The sequence below is a fragment of the Melanerpes formicivorus genome, unplaced genomic scaffold, assembly GCF_026170545.1.
Source record: "Melanerpes formicivorus ecotype bairdi unplaced genomic scaffold, bMelFor1.0.p_v2 SCAF_19, whole genome shotgun sequence".
Lineage (NCBI taxonomy): Eukaryota > Metazoa > Chordata > Aves > Piciformes > Picidae > Melanerpes > Melanerpes formicivorus.
Genome location: NW_027142371.1, coordinates 4,510,172 through 4,526,046, shown reverse-complemented (window position 1 = coordinate 4,526,046; position 15,875 = coordinate 4,510,172). Strand labels below are relative to the sequence as shown.

The 15,875-nt window shown below is 52.9% G+C and overlaps 3 protein-coding genes across 10 annotated transcripts in view; 1 reads left to right on the top strand and 2 right to left on the bottom strand.

Annotated features, from left to right (window-relative positions):
• Positions 1 to 1,110, bottom strand: part of NCOA3 (nuclear receptor coactivator 3) — a 94,964-nt gene extending 93,854 nt beyond the window's left edge. For 5 of the 8 annotated variants that reach the window (XM_068149863.1, XM_068149873.1, XM_068149870.1 and 2 more), the window contains exon 1: positions 995 to 1,110. The gene's annotated coding sequence lies outside the window, so the exon portion shown is untranslated. Of the gene's footprint in view, positions 1 to 330; positions 749 to 802; positions 824 to 994 lie in introns of those variants that run through there. The other 3 variants (XM_068149864.1, XM_068149866.1, XM_068149865.1) reach the window with 2 other exon arrangements.
• A 613-nt stretch (positions 1,111 to 1,723) lies between these two features.
• MATN4 (matrilin 4) overlaps positions 1,724 to 15,875 on the bottom strand; it is a 21,338-nt gene continuing 7,186 nt past the window's right edge. Inside the window, exons 2-11 of the mRNA XM_068149862.1 lie at positions 13,212 to 13,328; positions 11,369 to 11,938; positions 9,464 to 9,586; positions 8,902 to 9,024; positions 8,675 to 8,797; positions 8,428 to 8,550; positions 7,597 to 8,010; positions 7,093 to 7,245; positions 6,283 to 6,387; positions 1,724 to 6,103 (exon numbers count right to left, since the gene is read on the bottom strand). Of these exons, the coding sequence (XP_068005963.1) occupies positions 6,045 to 6,103; positions 6,283 to 6,387; positions 7,093 to 7,245; positions 7,597 to 8,010; positions 8,428 to 8,550; positions 8,675 to 8,797; positions 8,902 to 9,024; positions 9,464 to 9,586; positions 11,369 to 11,938; positions 13,212 to 13,287 (1,869 nt within the window). The 5' untranslated portion in view covers positions 13,288 to 13,328 and the 3' untranslated portion in view covers positions 1,724 to 6,044. The remainder of the gene's footprint in view (positions 6,104 to 6,282; positions 6,388 to 7,092; positions 7,246 to 7,596; positions 8,011 to 8,427; positions 8,551 to 8,674; positions 8,798 to 8,901; positions 9,025 to 9,463; positions 9,587 to 11,368; positions 11,939 to 13,211; positions 13,329 to 15,875) is intronic.
• The window catches only part of RBPJL (recombination signal binding protein for immunoglobulin kappa J region like), a 23,094-nt gene continuing 22,986 nt past the window's right edge, over positions 15,768 to 15,875 (top strand). Inside the window, exon 1 of the mRNA XM_068150429.1 lies at positions 15,768 to 15,816. Coding sequence (XP_068006530.1) covers positions 15,768 to 15,816 — 49 coding nt within the window. The remainder of the gene's footprint in view (positions 15,817 to 15,875) is intronic.

Sequence of the window (15,875 nt, the reverse complement as noted above, 5' to 3'; positions counted from 1 at the left end):
TGCTGAAGCGTAGGAGCAGAAACCACAACAGAACCAACTTTAGAACCAAACAAAGAGGACTCTGGGAATTATGTCAACCTCAGACAACATCCCCACCCATATTCACTCCATTTATACCCCAGAATCGCTAACACCTACAGTGGCATGCAGCACCGGGGCGAGGGGGGGGAAGAAAAATCATGCTCATTTCCATCCCTCAACAGCACGGTTTCTTTGCAGCTACGAGGTATAAATGGATAAGAGGCATGGAAATCAACCTTTTACTTGCAGTATTTCTTATCCCTTCCCTTATTACTAGAGACAAGGAGACAAGTCACCTCCGAAACTTACCGAGGCTACAGGATGATCAGAAGGAGAATGCAGATAACCAGGTCTTTGGAACCGCCTCGGTATCAGATAAACCCAGATGAATGGCAGATGGGGCCATTCTAGCCCAGGTATTTCACCCACACAGCCCCTCCTCGACTGAGGCTGAGACACCGAGGGTCAGACAATTCTAAACACAAACCCATAGCGACCCCAAGTCTCTCGCTGTTACACGAGGAACCTCCACCCAAACTCACCCTGCTTAGATATGCATCACATAGCGATACGGGAAGCCTTCAGCTCAACACTCCAGCCTCCCACCACTGCCTCTGGAATTCCCCCTTCTAACTACACTCAGCAGCAAAGTTACAATGGTTATAAAGAGGCAAAGGCATCTATGCGCTGCCCTGGGAATGCCCTCATCCTCAGCCCTAGGATTACTCCTCACACACAACCCGTCCGCGCTCCTCCTCCCTTCAGGGAGACACATCCATACCGGGGCGGGGGGACGAGGGGAAGAGAAGAGAGCCGCCCCTCAGCGCCAGCCCCAGGCTTCTCCCTTCGCCGGCGAGGGGCAGGCAGCCCTCCCTCCCCCATCCCAGTCCCACCCCAGCGCTAGAAGCAGGGGAACAAGAGCTGGAACTCTCCTCCCTCCACTGGTTACTCCCTCCCTCCAAACCCCACTCACCTGGGAAAGCAGCCAAAGCTCAGCTACGTCTCCTTTCCCCCGTCTCCCCCACACTCAACCTCTGGCCGCCATTTTCCTCGCTGCCTGGATTTAAATAGGAACCAGCCTCCGCGAGAGAGGGCAGCGGGCGGCGCCAGGCACTCTGGGGCCTGTAGTACGGCCCCGGCGGGGCCCCGGGACCCGCCTCCTCCCCACGCGGGCGCATCACGGTCCTTGCAGTCCCCACCGGGCCCCGCCCGGCGGCCAGCCGCCGCTCCCAGCGGCCCCTGCGGTGGCGCTCTGCTTTGGCCAGGGCGGTGCGGGTCCGTGCGTGTGCCGCTGCGGATCGCTGCTGCTCTCCAGCGTTCTCCACAAGGGCAGGGCCAGCGGGGTCGGGAAAGCGATCCCAGGAAAGCTCCCTGCGCCAGGCAGCCGCCCCTAGATGCCCGTGGGTCAAACGCGGGGCTGTCAGTGTGCCTGGCACCGAGCACGGCGGCCACGGGCGACCCCACGGAGTCGCAGCGGTACATTGTTTATTAACGATTTAACGTGCACGAAGGTTTGAAATACAAGTTACCAGCCCTGCACACAGAGAGGTGAAGGTTACAGTGAAAACAGTGCCCGTGGAGCACTTACTACACCAAGCGCCACGTCTGCCCTTTCAATAAACGAAAAGGACACTTGAGTTAAGTAAATGTTTAATGAATAAAAAACAGATTTGGATAAAATGTTAACATAAGTCGCTGTGGTACTTCAGGTGTGTGTCAGCTGGTTTCCAAACTTAACTTGTAACAGCAGTTCACTTGCCGCCCGTAAAAAAGGCAAGGCAAGGACGTGGGGACTTAGAGAAGGTAACCTTCCTGCGCTACAGTCGGCTGCCATAAATACTAATTTAATCAGCTTTCTTAGAACAAGTATTTAAAACTTTGCAGGCTAAACCAGGGTGTGTGAAGAGCGCAGCATGCCTCAGTTCTGCACACTCATAAAGCACATGTGAAACCTCTCTTTTTATTTTGGAAATTTACAAGGTGTAAAAGAATAAAAATGCAAGGACTGAGGTCTTGCCAAGCTATTCACACACAGCTCACTACAGGACTGCAGCCACAATTAGCACTCAAAACAGACAGACGAGTAAAACCTTTAAGTACACCTTCCAGTCATTCACAAATTTAAAGAAAAGCAATAAAATGCATCAAACTAGTGTTGGGCACCTATGAGCGAGTTGCTGGCACAATATGAGCCTCCAGCTGAAATGAGCATTGCAAACAAATAAATAGAGAGGAGTTCCAATACATCAAGTTCTGGAAAACCAAGTTTCACCTTTGATTTCCACCTCGCAGCTATACTGCACCAGAACTTAACAATTAGAAATGCCTGTTTGTACTTACAAACTCAGATTTAAGCACTCTCAACTCTCTGTTGTTAGGGGGATGAGGTCCTGTTGCACCTCCTGAAAGTGTAGTCTTCCATGTAGTCTTTTTTTATTATTTGTTTTTCCCTGTGGGTTTTTCTCTTCTTCCACTCTTAATTAGAACAGTATTTACCAGGGCAAATGTCTTCCAGTTCTGTTTAATGTCTTTATTAATGATTTGGATGAGGGGATCGAGGGCACCGTCAGCAAGTTTGCAGATGACATGAAATTGAGTGGGAGTCTTGACCTGCTTGAAGGTAGGAAGGCTCTGCAGAGAGACCTGGACAGGTTAAATCAATGAGTTGAGGGCACCAGAATGAGGTTTAACAAGATCACATGCTGGATCCTGCTCTTTGGTCACAACTACCCCAAGCAATGCTACAGGCTTGGGGAAGAGTGGCTGGAAAAGGCCCTGGGGGTGCTGGGGGATGCCTGAACATGAGCCAGCAGTGTGCCCAGGTGGCCAAGAAGGCAAATGACATCCTGGCGTGTATCAAAACTAGTGTGTCCAGCAGGAGTAGGGAAGTGATTGTGCTCTTGGTGAGGCCACAGCTTGAGTACTGTGTTCAATTCTGGGCGCCACAGTAAAGGAAAGATATTGAGGTGCTGGAGTGCATCCAGGGAAGAGTAATGTGGGGCTTGGGGGGGTATGTCATGTGAGGAGTGGCTGAGGGAGCTGGGGTTGTTTAGTCTGGAGCAGAGAAGGCTAAGGGGAGATCTTACTGCTTTCTACAGCTACCTGAAAGGAGGTTATATTGAGGCTGTTGTTGGTCTCTGCTCCCAAGTAACAAGAGACAGGATGAGAGGAAATGGTTATAAACTGTGCTGGAGGAGGTCTAGCTTGGACATTAGGAGAAAATTCTTTACTGAGAGAGTGGTGAGGCATTGGAACATCCTGCCCAGGGAAGCAGGAGGAGTTGTCATCTCTGGAGGTGTTCAAGAAGTATGTAGATGTGGTGCTTCAGGATACAGTTCAGTGGTCATCGTAGTTGGGTTACAGTCAGACTGGATGATCTTAAAGGTCTTTTCCAACCTTAATGATTCTATGATTCCAAGTATGCAGGGACAAACAGGTTAATGAGAGGCAGCAGTAACACTGTAGTTTAGTTATGGTGGATTGGTTTGGTTTGTTCTTTTCAGTTTGGGCAAACTGTGTGATTCACGCTTCTTCCACATAGACCATAAGGTCTTCAAATCATACTTACATTGCAGCTACAACAACCTAGACTCCAGACTGATACAAACCTTCAAGTGTCAATAGAATCCAAATATTGTGCAAGGTTTTTTCCCCCTTTTAACCTTTGTTTTCTGTTGCAGCTATCTCAGCACTGACATTATGTAATGAAGGATACAGTGACGTAGTGCTTTCATTTTTCATTGATTGGTGATGCTCTACAAAAGTTCATATGACCCTCCCAAAAAAATGGTGTGCTTACTTAAAAGGTCCTGCTGTAAATGTAGCCATAGAACTGTAACAGCTGACAATTTTTATGTAGGATAAGAAGGTCATTGGGAACAGTCAACATGGCTTTACCAAGGGGAAATCATGTTTAACCAACCTTATAGCCTTTTATGGGGACATAACCAGGTGGTTAGATGATGGCAGAGCAGAGGATGTGGGTTATCTTGATCTCAGGAAGGCATTTGGCATCATCTTCCACAGCACCTTCTCAGCTAAACTGAGGAAGTGTGGTCTGGATGGTTGGGTAGTGAGGTGAATTGTGAACTGGTTGAAGGAAAAATGTCAGAGGGTCTTGTTGGAGGCCTGTATCTACTGGAGTCCCTCAGGGGTCAGTATTGGGACCAGTACTATTCAATATATTCATTGACAACCTGGATGAGGGAACAGCGAGCACTGTCACCGAGTTTGCTGATGACACAAACTGAGAGGAGTGGCTGACACACCTGGAGGCTGTGCAGTTATTCAGTGGACAGGCTGGAGAGATGGGCAGGGAGAAATTTAATGAAATACAACAAGAACAAGTGTAGAGTCTTGCATCTGGGAAAGAACAACTCCATGGATCAGTATAGATTGGGTACTGACCTGTTGGAGAGCAGCGCAGAGGAGAGGGCCCTGGAGGTCCTGGTGGACAGAAGGATGACCATGAGCCAGCAATGCACCCTTGTGGCCAAGATAGCCAATGCCATGCTGGGGTGTATTAGCAGCAGCGCACCGAGTAGGTGGACAGAGGTTCTATCCCTTTACTCTGCCCTGGTGAGGCTGCATCTGGAATTTTGTGTCCAGTTCTGGGACACTCAGTTCAAGAAGGACCTCAGAGAACTGCTTGAAAGAATCCAGCACAGAGCCATGAAGATGATTAAGGGAGCAGCCTTTCCTTGTGAGGAAAGGCTGAAGGCCCTGGGACTCTATCTTGGAGAAGAGGAGCCTGAGGGGTGACCTCATTCATGTTTATAAATATGTAAGGGTGAGTGTCAGAAAGATGGAGCCAGGCTCTTCTCAGTGACGTCCAATAACAGGATAAGGGGCAGCAGTTGCAAGGTGGAGCATAGGAGGTTTCCCATGAACATAAGGAAAAAGTTTTTCACTGTGAAGGTGACAGAGCACTGGATCAGGCTGCCCAGAGAGGTCATGGAGACTCATCCTCTGGAGGCATTCAAAACCCAGCTGGATGAGTTCCTGTGTGACCTACTCTAGGCGATCCTGCTCTGGCAGCAGGGCTGGACTCTGTGATCTTTGGAGGTCACTTCCAGCCGCTAACGTCCTGTGATTCTGTTATCTGCTTGCTCCACCTACTGGTGCATGGCCCTTTTAAAGCAGACTTTAGAGCCGAGTTGTATTAAATGATTTGGCCAAAGAGGTACACGGAAGACATACTTGACTTTAAGCTGAATTTATGTAACATACTAACTGTCAGGACAGAAATGTCTTTGTATAAAAGAAGTGTTGAAAAATAGCACTCTCCTGCTCTCCAAATGAAATATGTATATATGTACACCCCCTCCCCCCCCTAGGTATTTGTAGAAAGAATTATTACCATTGTGCTAAGTAATAAAAATAGAATAAAATTCAGAAAAATCAAACAAGATAATGACCAGTTCCCAAAACCCCTGCCAAAACAGGGCTAAGGGACTGCTGACTCCTGCCACCTGCTTTCCCATGGCCACACACCTGGGCGTTATGCTGGTAGCCAGCTGGCAACATCCGTTCCCGTGCACTGCCCGCAGCACCGGGCTCTCCTTGCCCCACCGTGGCAGCAGATGCTGAGCTGACAGAAGCTCTCTGGGTGTCATCACTGCAGGTTTTTTTTGTCTTGCAAAGCAGCTCTCTGGGCACTGGAGGCCAGGGGGGCTGCATAGGGGCTGCTTCATCCCAGTCACTCCTGGAAAAGGCTGGGTATCATGTCTCCTTGTCTGACACCCACCCTGCCCACAGTCATCCCTTCTTGCCCCAGCTCTTTGGAGGAACAAGGCAGCAGTGATGGCTGGACCTCTTGGCTTTGCAGCTGTTTTGCTCAAGTCCCTTTTTTTTTTTTTCCCTTTTCAGGATTTTTGTCATTTTAAATGCACTCCATGTCCCCCTCAGGGTTTTGTGATGCAAGAACAAACACTGATGCTTTACAATAACCTAGCAATAACAATGCCACGATGCTACTGTAGGTCCCCTGTGCCCCATCTGAGTGTTGAAGCCCTCAGCAAGCATTACTTCTTGTGGGCAAGCTGCTTCTCCAAGTCCTCGAGTCTGGCTGTCATCTGAGCAAGTGACCTTGCTAAAGAAAAGCATAAGCCAGATGGTCTGGTGGGAAAAGGTATTTTTCCCCTTGAAAAAGCCTAAATTTTTCCCACTCCCATTTGTCCATCCCTCTCTCCCTCCCTCACGTGCAGTCTGTGCCCAGGCTGCCCTGTGCCCCACAAGCCCAGGCATCACCCCAAAGGATATTTTTCTCGGTGAGGCTCTGCAGGATGGCCACAGTGTTTGTCTGGAACTGCACCAGTGCCTCACACTCGCATGGGCTGCGGATCTCCGTCACTCCTTTGCCTTCCTCTGTAACCACAGGGATTTGGGTACAGTCAGAGCCATGGTCCCACAGCACCCAGCTCTGCCCTGCTCCCACACAGAAACAGTCCCTTGTCCCTACAGCCACCTACCAGGGCTGGACCTGAGCCTTGGGGCTCTGCCCCCATTTTCTCCTCTTTTTACCAGGCTGCATCCCTGTGAGCCAGGCATCCCGTGGAGCTGCCAGACAAATGGTCACGGTGTGCCAAGGACAGCCAGTGCTGACCTGCACTTTGCTTTCAAGACGGGGTGGCAGGGGGGCTTCTGACCTCAGGTCTGAAGCTACACAGGATTCCCAGGAACACTGGGGAGTCCAGGCCTGCTCCAGGGCAGTGACACCCTCACAGTAACCCATCATGGTCTTCCTGCAGCCATCAACAGCAGAAGCACAAGGCTGGTTGTAGACTACCCTAGGAGCTGGGGCAGGGTGCGACTCCAGCTTCTGCTCCTGGAATGGCACTGGGATGGATGCTCACACAACATCCATGTTACATTAAATGTCCCCAGCTCCACCTCCTTCTGAGACCCATCTCTACATCTGCAGCAGCCTGATGAGATGCAGAGACACCCCAGGCTCACAGTAGCCTGCTTAGCCCAGGATGATAGACATACAAACTAGCCCTGCTGGAGAGAGGAGGGCTCCCTCCAAGCTGGGGCTGAGCCCCTGACACAGTCAGAGCTGGCAGCACCCACCTGGGCAGATGTTCAGCTTGAAGTTCTCCACGAGGTGGGTCATGGTGGTGAAGTCTGCTGAGTAGGAGAAGTGCTGGTCCACCGGCTCAGAGGCAATCGCTCGCAGCTCCTCTTCCACAGCCTTGCCAACACCCACAGCAAACATAACGATCCCTGCACAGCAAGGACAGATCATGAGCACTGCACTGGCTGTCCTGCACCAAGCAGCCCCAAGCCCAGCAGGAGCAATGCCAAGGATGCAGGATTTTCCGTGGCATTCCCAAATACACAGTAGGAGTTTGAGAAGGACAGGCAGGAGCGTGGCAGCACCACTGTGGAGCAGCTGCTGCATGGAGGATGCTCTCAGTGCTCTTTAACCACAGCAGAGGTATGGCTGCCCCTGCAGACCTGGGTCATGCAGCACCCCAAGGGTGACACTGCAGCCTTCGCCAGAGCCAGCCACCCCAAAGAACCATGCTGGGATGCCCAAAGCACTGCTGTTTGGGGTTCCCCAGTCCCCTGCACCTGACTCCTTTGCTCTCCTGGCCCATTCGGAGATGTCGTCTTGGGAGCGCCCATCTGTGAAGACGAGTCCGATTCTGGGGATGTTGTGGGAGAGAGGTCTGGCACCTTCCGACTCAGAAAAGCTGTGCTCCACCATGTGCTTGAGGGCAAGGCCTGTCATGGTTCCTTTCTCCATGTACTCCACCTCCATGACCGCTTTCTTGATCTCATCCGCACTGTGGTACTTGTTGAGGGGGAACTCAGTGCGGACACGGCTGGAGTACTGCACCAGCCCCACCTGTGTGCCATGGGGGGACACCTCCAGCAGGTCCACAATGCGGTTCACAAACTGCTTCACCAGCTCAAAGTTTTGGGGCCGGACGCTCTTGGAGCCATCAATCACCAGCACCAGGTCAACGTGTCCGGACCCGCACTCTGTGGGCACAGGGGGAAGGTGAGAAGGGACCAGTCTGGCCAGGGGCACTGTCAAGCTGAAGATGGCCAGTGGAGCTCCTGGAATTACAGGCAGGGTGAGGCCAGGAAGCAGGACAAACTGTACCCAAGGGTCTCAGCCCCAAAAACCTCCAACTGCCACTCCAGCATCCCCTGAAAGTCTTTCCCTGTCTCCCTTTTCCTGAACCTTTCCTCATAGCTCCTGCTTTGTCTTTGAGGACATGAGCCCACATCCATCCCTGCAGCTGCCAGGCCCCCACCCCAAGCCCAGCCAACTCTCCATCCTTTTTCATCCTACCTCAGAGAAAGTCCTACCTAGAACCCCAGCATGGTAAGCCCCCCTTCAGCAGCAGAGAGCCCAAATGGGGAGGATACCCAGAGCCATATCCCAATACTCACTGCTGCAAGCTTTGCCATCAGCCTGGAGCTGCTGGCCCTCGGGGCACATGCATCGGTAGGAGCCCTCCGTGCTCACACACTTGAACTCGCAGCCGTGATCCACCCCATTGCAGAGGTCAGTGGCTGGAAGACAAGCCAGGGTCACGGGGTTATTCTTGTCCAGGAGGGGTGGTCTGGCAACAGCCCTTCCTCTGGGGACTGGGCAGCACATGAAAGGATCTGCCGTACATGCCGTGCCAGGACGTACCCCTGCAGGACCTGGCGTCAGGCTGCAGCGTGAAGCCACTGCGGCAGCGGCAGTAGTGCCCCTGGGGGATGCTCACGCACTCGTGCTGGCAGCTGTGGTTTCCAAAGCTGCAGTAATCGATCACTGGTGAGAGAAGGAGAGGGGTGGGCAGGAAGAGAAAGACAAGAAACAGAGAGGGAGAATGAGAAGCAAAGGGAAAAGGGACAGAAAAGAAGAGGGACACCTACTGGAGCAGCTTCTCCTGTCCTGGTTGAGGTAGTAACCCCTGTGGCAGTGGCACGAGTATGACCCACGAGTGCTGACACAGAGGTGCTGACAGCCATGTCTCCCATCTGCACAGGCATCAATGGCTGTGGAGGAACAGGACATCCATCACCCTCCTGCCCTGGCCTCCTTGGGGAAGCTGAGCAGCTGCCAGCACCATGAGATAAGAATGGAAAGTCCCAAGGTGGTGGCCAGGCCAAGTTATACACCTTTGCACTCAGCACACAGGGCAAAACCACTGTTGCACTTGGGCTGGGATATGCATCATCCAGTACCCACTGCCTGCAGCTCCTTACAGGTTGTGCCCATGTAAGCTCCAAGCATCCCATCTCAGAGAGGTGACCAGGGTTTAGAATGTGGAGCACCATCCACCTCTGTTACAGACCCAGGAAGCTGCATCCCCAGTGAGCAGAGCACCTAGGCTGCTGCTGGCCTTGCTGGGTCCTCTGCTGTGTTTCAGCTTCCCTCTGTGAGACCTGGAATTACAGGCCCCCTACAAGAGTCAGGCTAGAAAAAGGGCTTTACAGGAACAGGTCTTTCCGTCCACGTTGAGCCTGTAGCCAGGACTGCATTCACAGTAGAAGGAGCCAGGGGTGCTGATGCAGTTGTGCTGGCAACCGTGCTCCTGTGTCATGCACATGTCCACTCCTGCAAGACAGAACAGGCATCACAGGATCACAGAAAGGCTTGGGTTGCAAGGGAGCTTAAAGATCATCTAGTTTCAATCTCCATGCCATGGGCAGAGACATCTCCTACTAAACCAGGTTGCTCAAAGGCTCATCCAGCCTAGTCTTAACACTTCCAGGGATGAGACATCCATAACTTCTCTGGACAACCCTTTCCAGTGTCTCACCACCCCCATAGTAAAGACCTTCTTCCTAACATCTAATCTAAATCTGCTCTGCTCTAATTTAAAACCATTGCCCCTATCAGAGCAGCCCATGGGCATGCCAGATGCACCCAGCTTGTGCCAAGCCCTGCAAAGCCATCAGGGTGGCTCACACAGACCCAGCACTCACCCACTGATTTCCAGTGCATAGGCACTGTGTGGGGCAGGTTTCTGAATCACCTCAGATCCTTGATCTCCCTGAGTATTAATTGATACTGTCAATAGCTTGAGCAGAGTAAGTGAAAGCTGGAGATCAGCCAGATCATGCTGAAGGAGCTTGCAGAGCTGGCTGGGAAGTGAGCACCAGGGCAGGCAGGTGATAGATAGGGCTTTGTAAGCAAAGGCATCCGGAGTAGGAGCACATTAGGGCCCTGAGGACCATGTCTAGTCAGCCCTGAACTCCCAACCTAACAAGCAGGGCTCATCATGGCACTAATGCAGTCCCACAAGCACATGTTCCTGGCTAAGGAACACTGCCTGAAACATGTTGGCAACTGCCTTCTGCCCCTCCACAGATGCTGAAGCACATAAGAAAGGTCATAGAATCATCTTGGTTGGAAGAGGCCTTTAGGATAATCAATTCCAGCCATTCACCCAGCACTGCCAGGTCACCATTAAACTATGTCACTCAGTGCCATGGCTACATGGCTCTTAAATCCCTCCAGGAATGGGGACCCCACCACTGCCCTGGGTAGCCTGTTCCAGGGCTTGACAATGTTTTGGGGGAAGAAATTATTCCTCAAATCCAACCTAAACCTCCCCTGGTGCCACTTGAGATCATTTCTTCTGGTCCTATAGCTTGTTCCTTGGGAGAAGAAACTGACCCCCACCTGGCTCCGACCTCCTTCTAGGGAGTTGTAGAGAGCAAGAAGGTCTTCAGCCTCCTTTTCTCCAGGCTAAACAACCCCAATTCCCTCATCCACTCCTCACAAGATTTATGCTCTAGACCCTGCTAGTCTCCTGCTCTAGTCTTGCCAGTTTGCTGCTGTGCCAGGTCTCCAGTAAAGCCTGCCAGCAGAGGAGGGGTCAGACAGGTCCCAGTCTGCAAGCTCCTGACCCGTGCCAACACAGCCACAGTACAAACCCAGCTCCAGGCTGAGCCTAGTGCATGCTCCAGAGCAACCTCACACAGCCAGGGCTTTATTAAACACAAATGTGCCTACAGCAGATGCCATACACGTGTCTGAGGAGGAGCCACACCAAAATGCACACAGGGCTCTGGGACATGTCACTCACCCCTGTCACATCCAGGGAAAGCAGCTCTACTTTTCCTGCACTTTAATATTCCCACCACTGCTGCTATGATATCCTGGCTTGGAGAAGAGCTACTGGGCACGGGTGAAGAAAAGTGCTTGCTTGCCACAATTCCAAACCTTTCCTGACCTCATCTCTGCAGAGGACAGGTGAGGGGAAAGGCCACCTGTCCCAGTACCCAATCCGGGAGGTCGCTTCCCTGTCCACACTGCTCTTAGCACGGGAGCCCTCTGGAGGTCATCTACTCGGTGAGGAGCAGGCACCCTGCAGCCACAGCTCCCACTCACCGCAGAGCTTGTCCTGGAACTGCTTTGCGAACTGCTGGATGAGCTCGAAGGACTCCACCAGGAAGACGTGCTCCTCCAGCGGCGGCGAGGCCATGGCCCGCAGCGAGTTCATGTCCGCCCGCTGGATGCCCACGGCGTAGATCTCGATGCCGGCGTTCCGGGCCTGGGTGGCCACCTCGGTGACGCGGTCCTGGGGCCGTCCGTCTGTCACGATGATGGCGATGCGGGGGATCCGCTTGTGTGGGGGCCGCGCACCCTCCTGCGCGCTGAAGGCCACGTTCATGGCGTACTGGATGGCCAGCCCGGTCATGGTGCCCTGGGCCAGCGGGACGATGCCGTTGATGGCCTTCTCCATGTCTTCCCGCGTGAAGAAGGTCTTGAGGGAGAAGATGTTCTGCACCTGGCTGGAGTACTGGATGACCCCCACCCGTGTGGCGTTGGGGCCCACGTCCAGGCTGCCGATGATGTCCATCATGAACCTCCGCATGATCTCGAACTCAAAGGGGCGCACGCTGCGGGAGCTGTCGATCACAAACACGATGTCCAGGGGACCCGTCCTGCACTTCAGGGCTGCGAGAAGGCAAAGAGACAGTTTAGCTTCACGGCTGCCTGCAAGAAGTGGGGTTGGAGTGGAGACAGCCCTCTTGAGGAGCTGGAGGGGTGCTCAGTGCACGATGGAGAGGGCAAGTGTGAACAGCACACCCACACCAGCACCTTCCCACTGCCAGATAAACCCACAGAGGACCAGAATCAAGGGTACCAGGCTGGGGAGATGTGCCCTGACCTTGGGGCTGTGGGGAAATGCATTGTCCCTTCCTCCCCAACACTGTCCCTGCTCCCTGCATTTCACAGCCAACAGCCCCAGGGGCTACAGAAACACAGAGACCTGTGGGCATCTACCCTGGCAAGGTTTAGGCACAGCTTTAGGCAGCAGAGTCTGCCCCAAATCATTAGAGTATAAACTAGCCCAGTGCCTCATGCTGTCCTCTGTGAGCTGCAGCTCCAGACCTCTGCACTGCGTGGACCCTGCTGTGACAGTGCCAAGCACAAAACCACTGCTTTGAGCGGTTGTAATGTTCCCCCCACAGCTCCAGCCTCCCCCCATTTTTACTGCATTTTACTAGTTTCTGCCTAAAACAAGGGATGGCTTTGTTGTTGTGGGGGTTTTAAGGGCAGAAAATGAGCTGGTGAAAAGCACAGCTCAGGGCACACACGTGGTGGAAACTGAGCCACAGAGCCTCTCCTGGACATATGGGTGCTACCTCCAGTGCAAACCAGGACAGAGTTCAGCAAGTGAAGTGCCAATGAACATATTTGGCTTGGCTCATGTGTGCCCAAGCCTGGGAAAATTTGGCCCTAACAGTTAGCAAACACTTGGAGTCCCTTTGGGATGATGCCCAGACCCAGGCTATTATCTCAATTGCTCCAAAGGTCTCCAAGACTTACCCAGCTCCTTTCTCCATTTAGTGCCTTCACTGTTCATAAACTGGAATTGATTTAGCTCCCTTTGCCCTGCAAGAAGAGAGGCCAGTGCCCTGGGTTTGCTTTGTTCCTCCTGTCAGCAGCTCCACGTACTGCATCACACCTGTGCCTCCTGCCAAGGTTGAAGATGGGCCAGGGCACCAGACCCAATATGCTAAGGCCAGCATTGGGCTCCTGCTCCCCTGGGCAGCACTGGGCCCCACACCTGGGATAATCCTCCAATCTGCTAGGGATGACTTGACTGAAAAGAAGAGGCATCAGGTCCTGCCATCCCAAGCAGTAAACTGTCCTCTGAGGGCTTCACTGCCCTCACACACTCACATATTTCTCCTCCAGGAAAGTCCCACTGGCCAGGGCTCACCTGCAGATCTTGGTCTGGCTTCCAACATTGTCAGGAGAAGCAGTAGGACAGGGGCAATGGGCAGGAGCTTCATCATGGCTCAGTGAGACCTCACGGCTCCAGGACTGGGGGGACTTGCTGTGGAGAGAAGATGCCAGGCAATCAGTGCTGAGGGTGGGCTGAGCTGTGGGGCCATGCTTGTCCCCAGGGATGCCACAAACCCTGGGCTGCAGCAGTTTTGTCAGATCTATCCCCAAACTTCTCTGAACCCACATGGGACTCTTCTAATTTGAGGGCTGCCAGCCTCAGCACAGATAAATTTCATTACAGCAGCAGAGATCTGCCAAGGGGTCTGATTTTCTGCTCTGGGTGGAGCTGGCCATTGGCCAAGCCCTCTTTTCACTTGTGAACCAGGAGGGTGGGATGTTCAGCCAAATGCTTTCTCACTGGCGGTGTGGCTGCTCTCCACAGCCAGAGTGGGAAAGCAGCTCCTGGGGACACACAGCACCAACCCCCCTGCCATTTCATCCACACAGGAGGAGAAGTCCTTAGATGAAGCACCAGCACAGGCAAAACCTGCTCACAAGTCTCTCAAAGTCACTGGCAAAGACCAGTTTTACCAACAAGCTCCATAAATTTAACTCACTGCCTTTTTCCAAACTGCCTTTGGAGAGCACAAAGCAGAAGGCTCTGCAGGCACAGGGTGTGTGAGTGCCCAGGCAGATGGCTCACACCTGTGAGGCTGCTGGGTGAAGCACTGCCAGCCCGCTGCTCTCCTTCCTCACATCACCCCAGGGATCTCATCGCTCTGTCACCAGCGTTCTCCTGGCTGTTCTGAGGGATGCTCCACACCCCAACAGCTTTTTCATCTGTTTGAGGTGGGATAGTTGAGGGAAAGGGTATTTAGACCCCTTACCCAAAACCCCAGCTTGTCACTTGTCTCCCTCCCTGCCCACCTCTGTTACCTTGCCTTGCCTTTCTCTGCCCTTGCCTGGCTCCTGCGGGGACATGGATTTATTTAGTTTATTCTTATTCCAGCTCTGGTTGGAAACCCAAGGTGCTAGGGTGGGGAAAATGCCACAGTTAATGCTGCTTCCCTTAGGAGACATGCAGTGCCATGACCAGGCACAGATACTGGATGGGTGCTTTTAAAAAGGCCCACGGAAATGTGTTTTATCTGCAGTTATCAGCCGATATTTATTTAGCCCCAGGAGGTCTCAGTTGTAATTCATCACCAGAGCTGCCATTTAATTGCTCAGTGGTTACATGCAGCCCTGAACCTCATGTGTTTGATAGCAGGGACACTGATAATAGGTTTCACAGCTGCATCTTAAAATTATCTCCAGACTCAGTGTTCACACCTGAAAAATGATACTGAAGAAGAGGAAACTGGGATCCAGAACAGCAGTGTCAAAGTGAGAGACATACCCTTCTCCTGGGGAGCATGCACAGCCCAGCCAGCCTGGGACGTGGGGTGCTGTGCAGTGAGGGTGGTGAGCTCCTGTGCTGGAAAAGATGCAGGATCACTCAGAATTGGGATGATGACAGGAGGCTGCAGCCTGGCAGGAGTTTTCTAGGAAGCTGTAGAGCTGAGGCGAGCATCACTTGGTGACCAGAAGCACTTGAGGGCTTGTGTCCCTTCACACAAGCATCATGGAGAAATGGGGGAGCAAACAAACCCTCCTGTCCCAGCCCCATCTTTTCAGGAGATTCTTTTTCCACCAATGTTTTTTTGCAGGAGAAAGCACTTGCTAACCAAGTATTTGGGGGCCAGCTATGCCACCTATAAAGTTTCTGCAGCTCTCTGCTGTCCAAGCCTCCCTGCAATGGCAGGCTGGCATGCAGCCAGTGTCTCACAGCATCCAGAGAGCTTCAAAGCCAGCCTAGAGAGAGGAATGAGCCCTCGGGCCAGGAACCAAGGAGGAGAAAACCAGTTCATGACTGATCTATTTTTAACAGCACCAGTCCTGGCAGCACAGACCCCGGCTAGGCAGTGCACTGGTCCAGAGTTAAATATAAAGTCCAAGCAGCAAGGCTGATGGGGATGGGGAAACAAAAATGACAGAACAGATGACCCCAAGTATCTCTCCTAAGATCCCATGCTGGGCAGCTTCCCTGACACCTACTGTCCTCAGTCCCCTGGGACTGGCAGCACTGGGGCTGGCTTGCAGCCCCATGGAGGGGTTCCACTCACTCTGAGGGCAGCCAGACTTCCCCCCAGCCCCCTGTAACCATGCAGGAGTGGGAGGGAGCAGGGTGGGAAGTGACCGGCTGGCAGGCAGGTGCTGGGAAGCAAGGCAAACACGGCACCGGCTGCAGCACCAGAGACCTTGAGATAACGCCCAGCTATAAAGGAAGAAAGGTCCAGGCAGGGAGTGCTGCTGGTTGGGCTGGCTCAGCTGAACGGGACACTCGGACCATCTCCTGACCTTTCTGAGCAACACAAGGGGAAAGCCAGCCATCGCTTGTCCCTGCTGAAGGAGAGGCTCAGTACGTGGTGCAAAAGAGGGTGACAGAAGAGCTACATCTAAGGACAGAAAGGTCAGCAATGACCCCATCCTCCTCTTGGCTTCCCCTATGATCTCGGACAAAAAGGACATGCAGATGAATCCCCAGAGGCAAACAGGTAAGCCAGCAGGCCTTCCCCAAGCACCTTCCCTGGGCACTGCACTGGCAGTGCTGCCT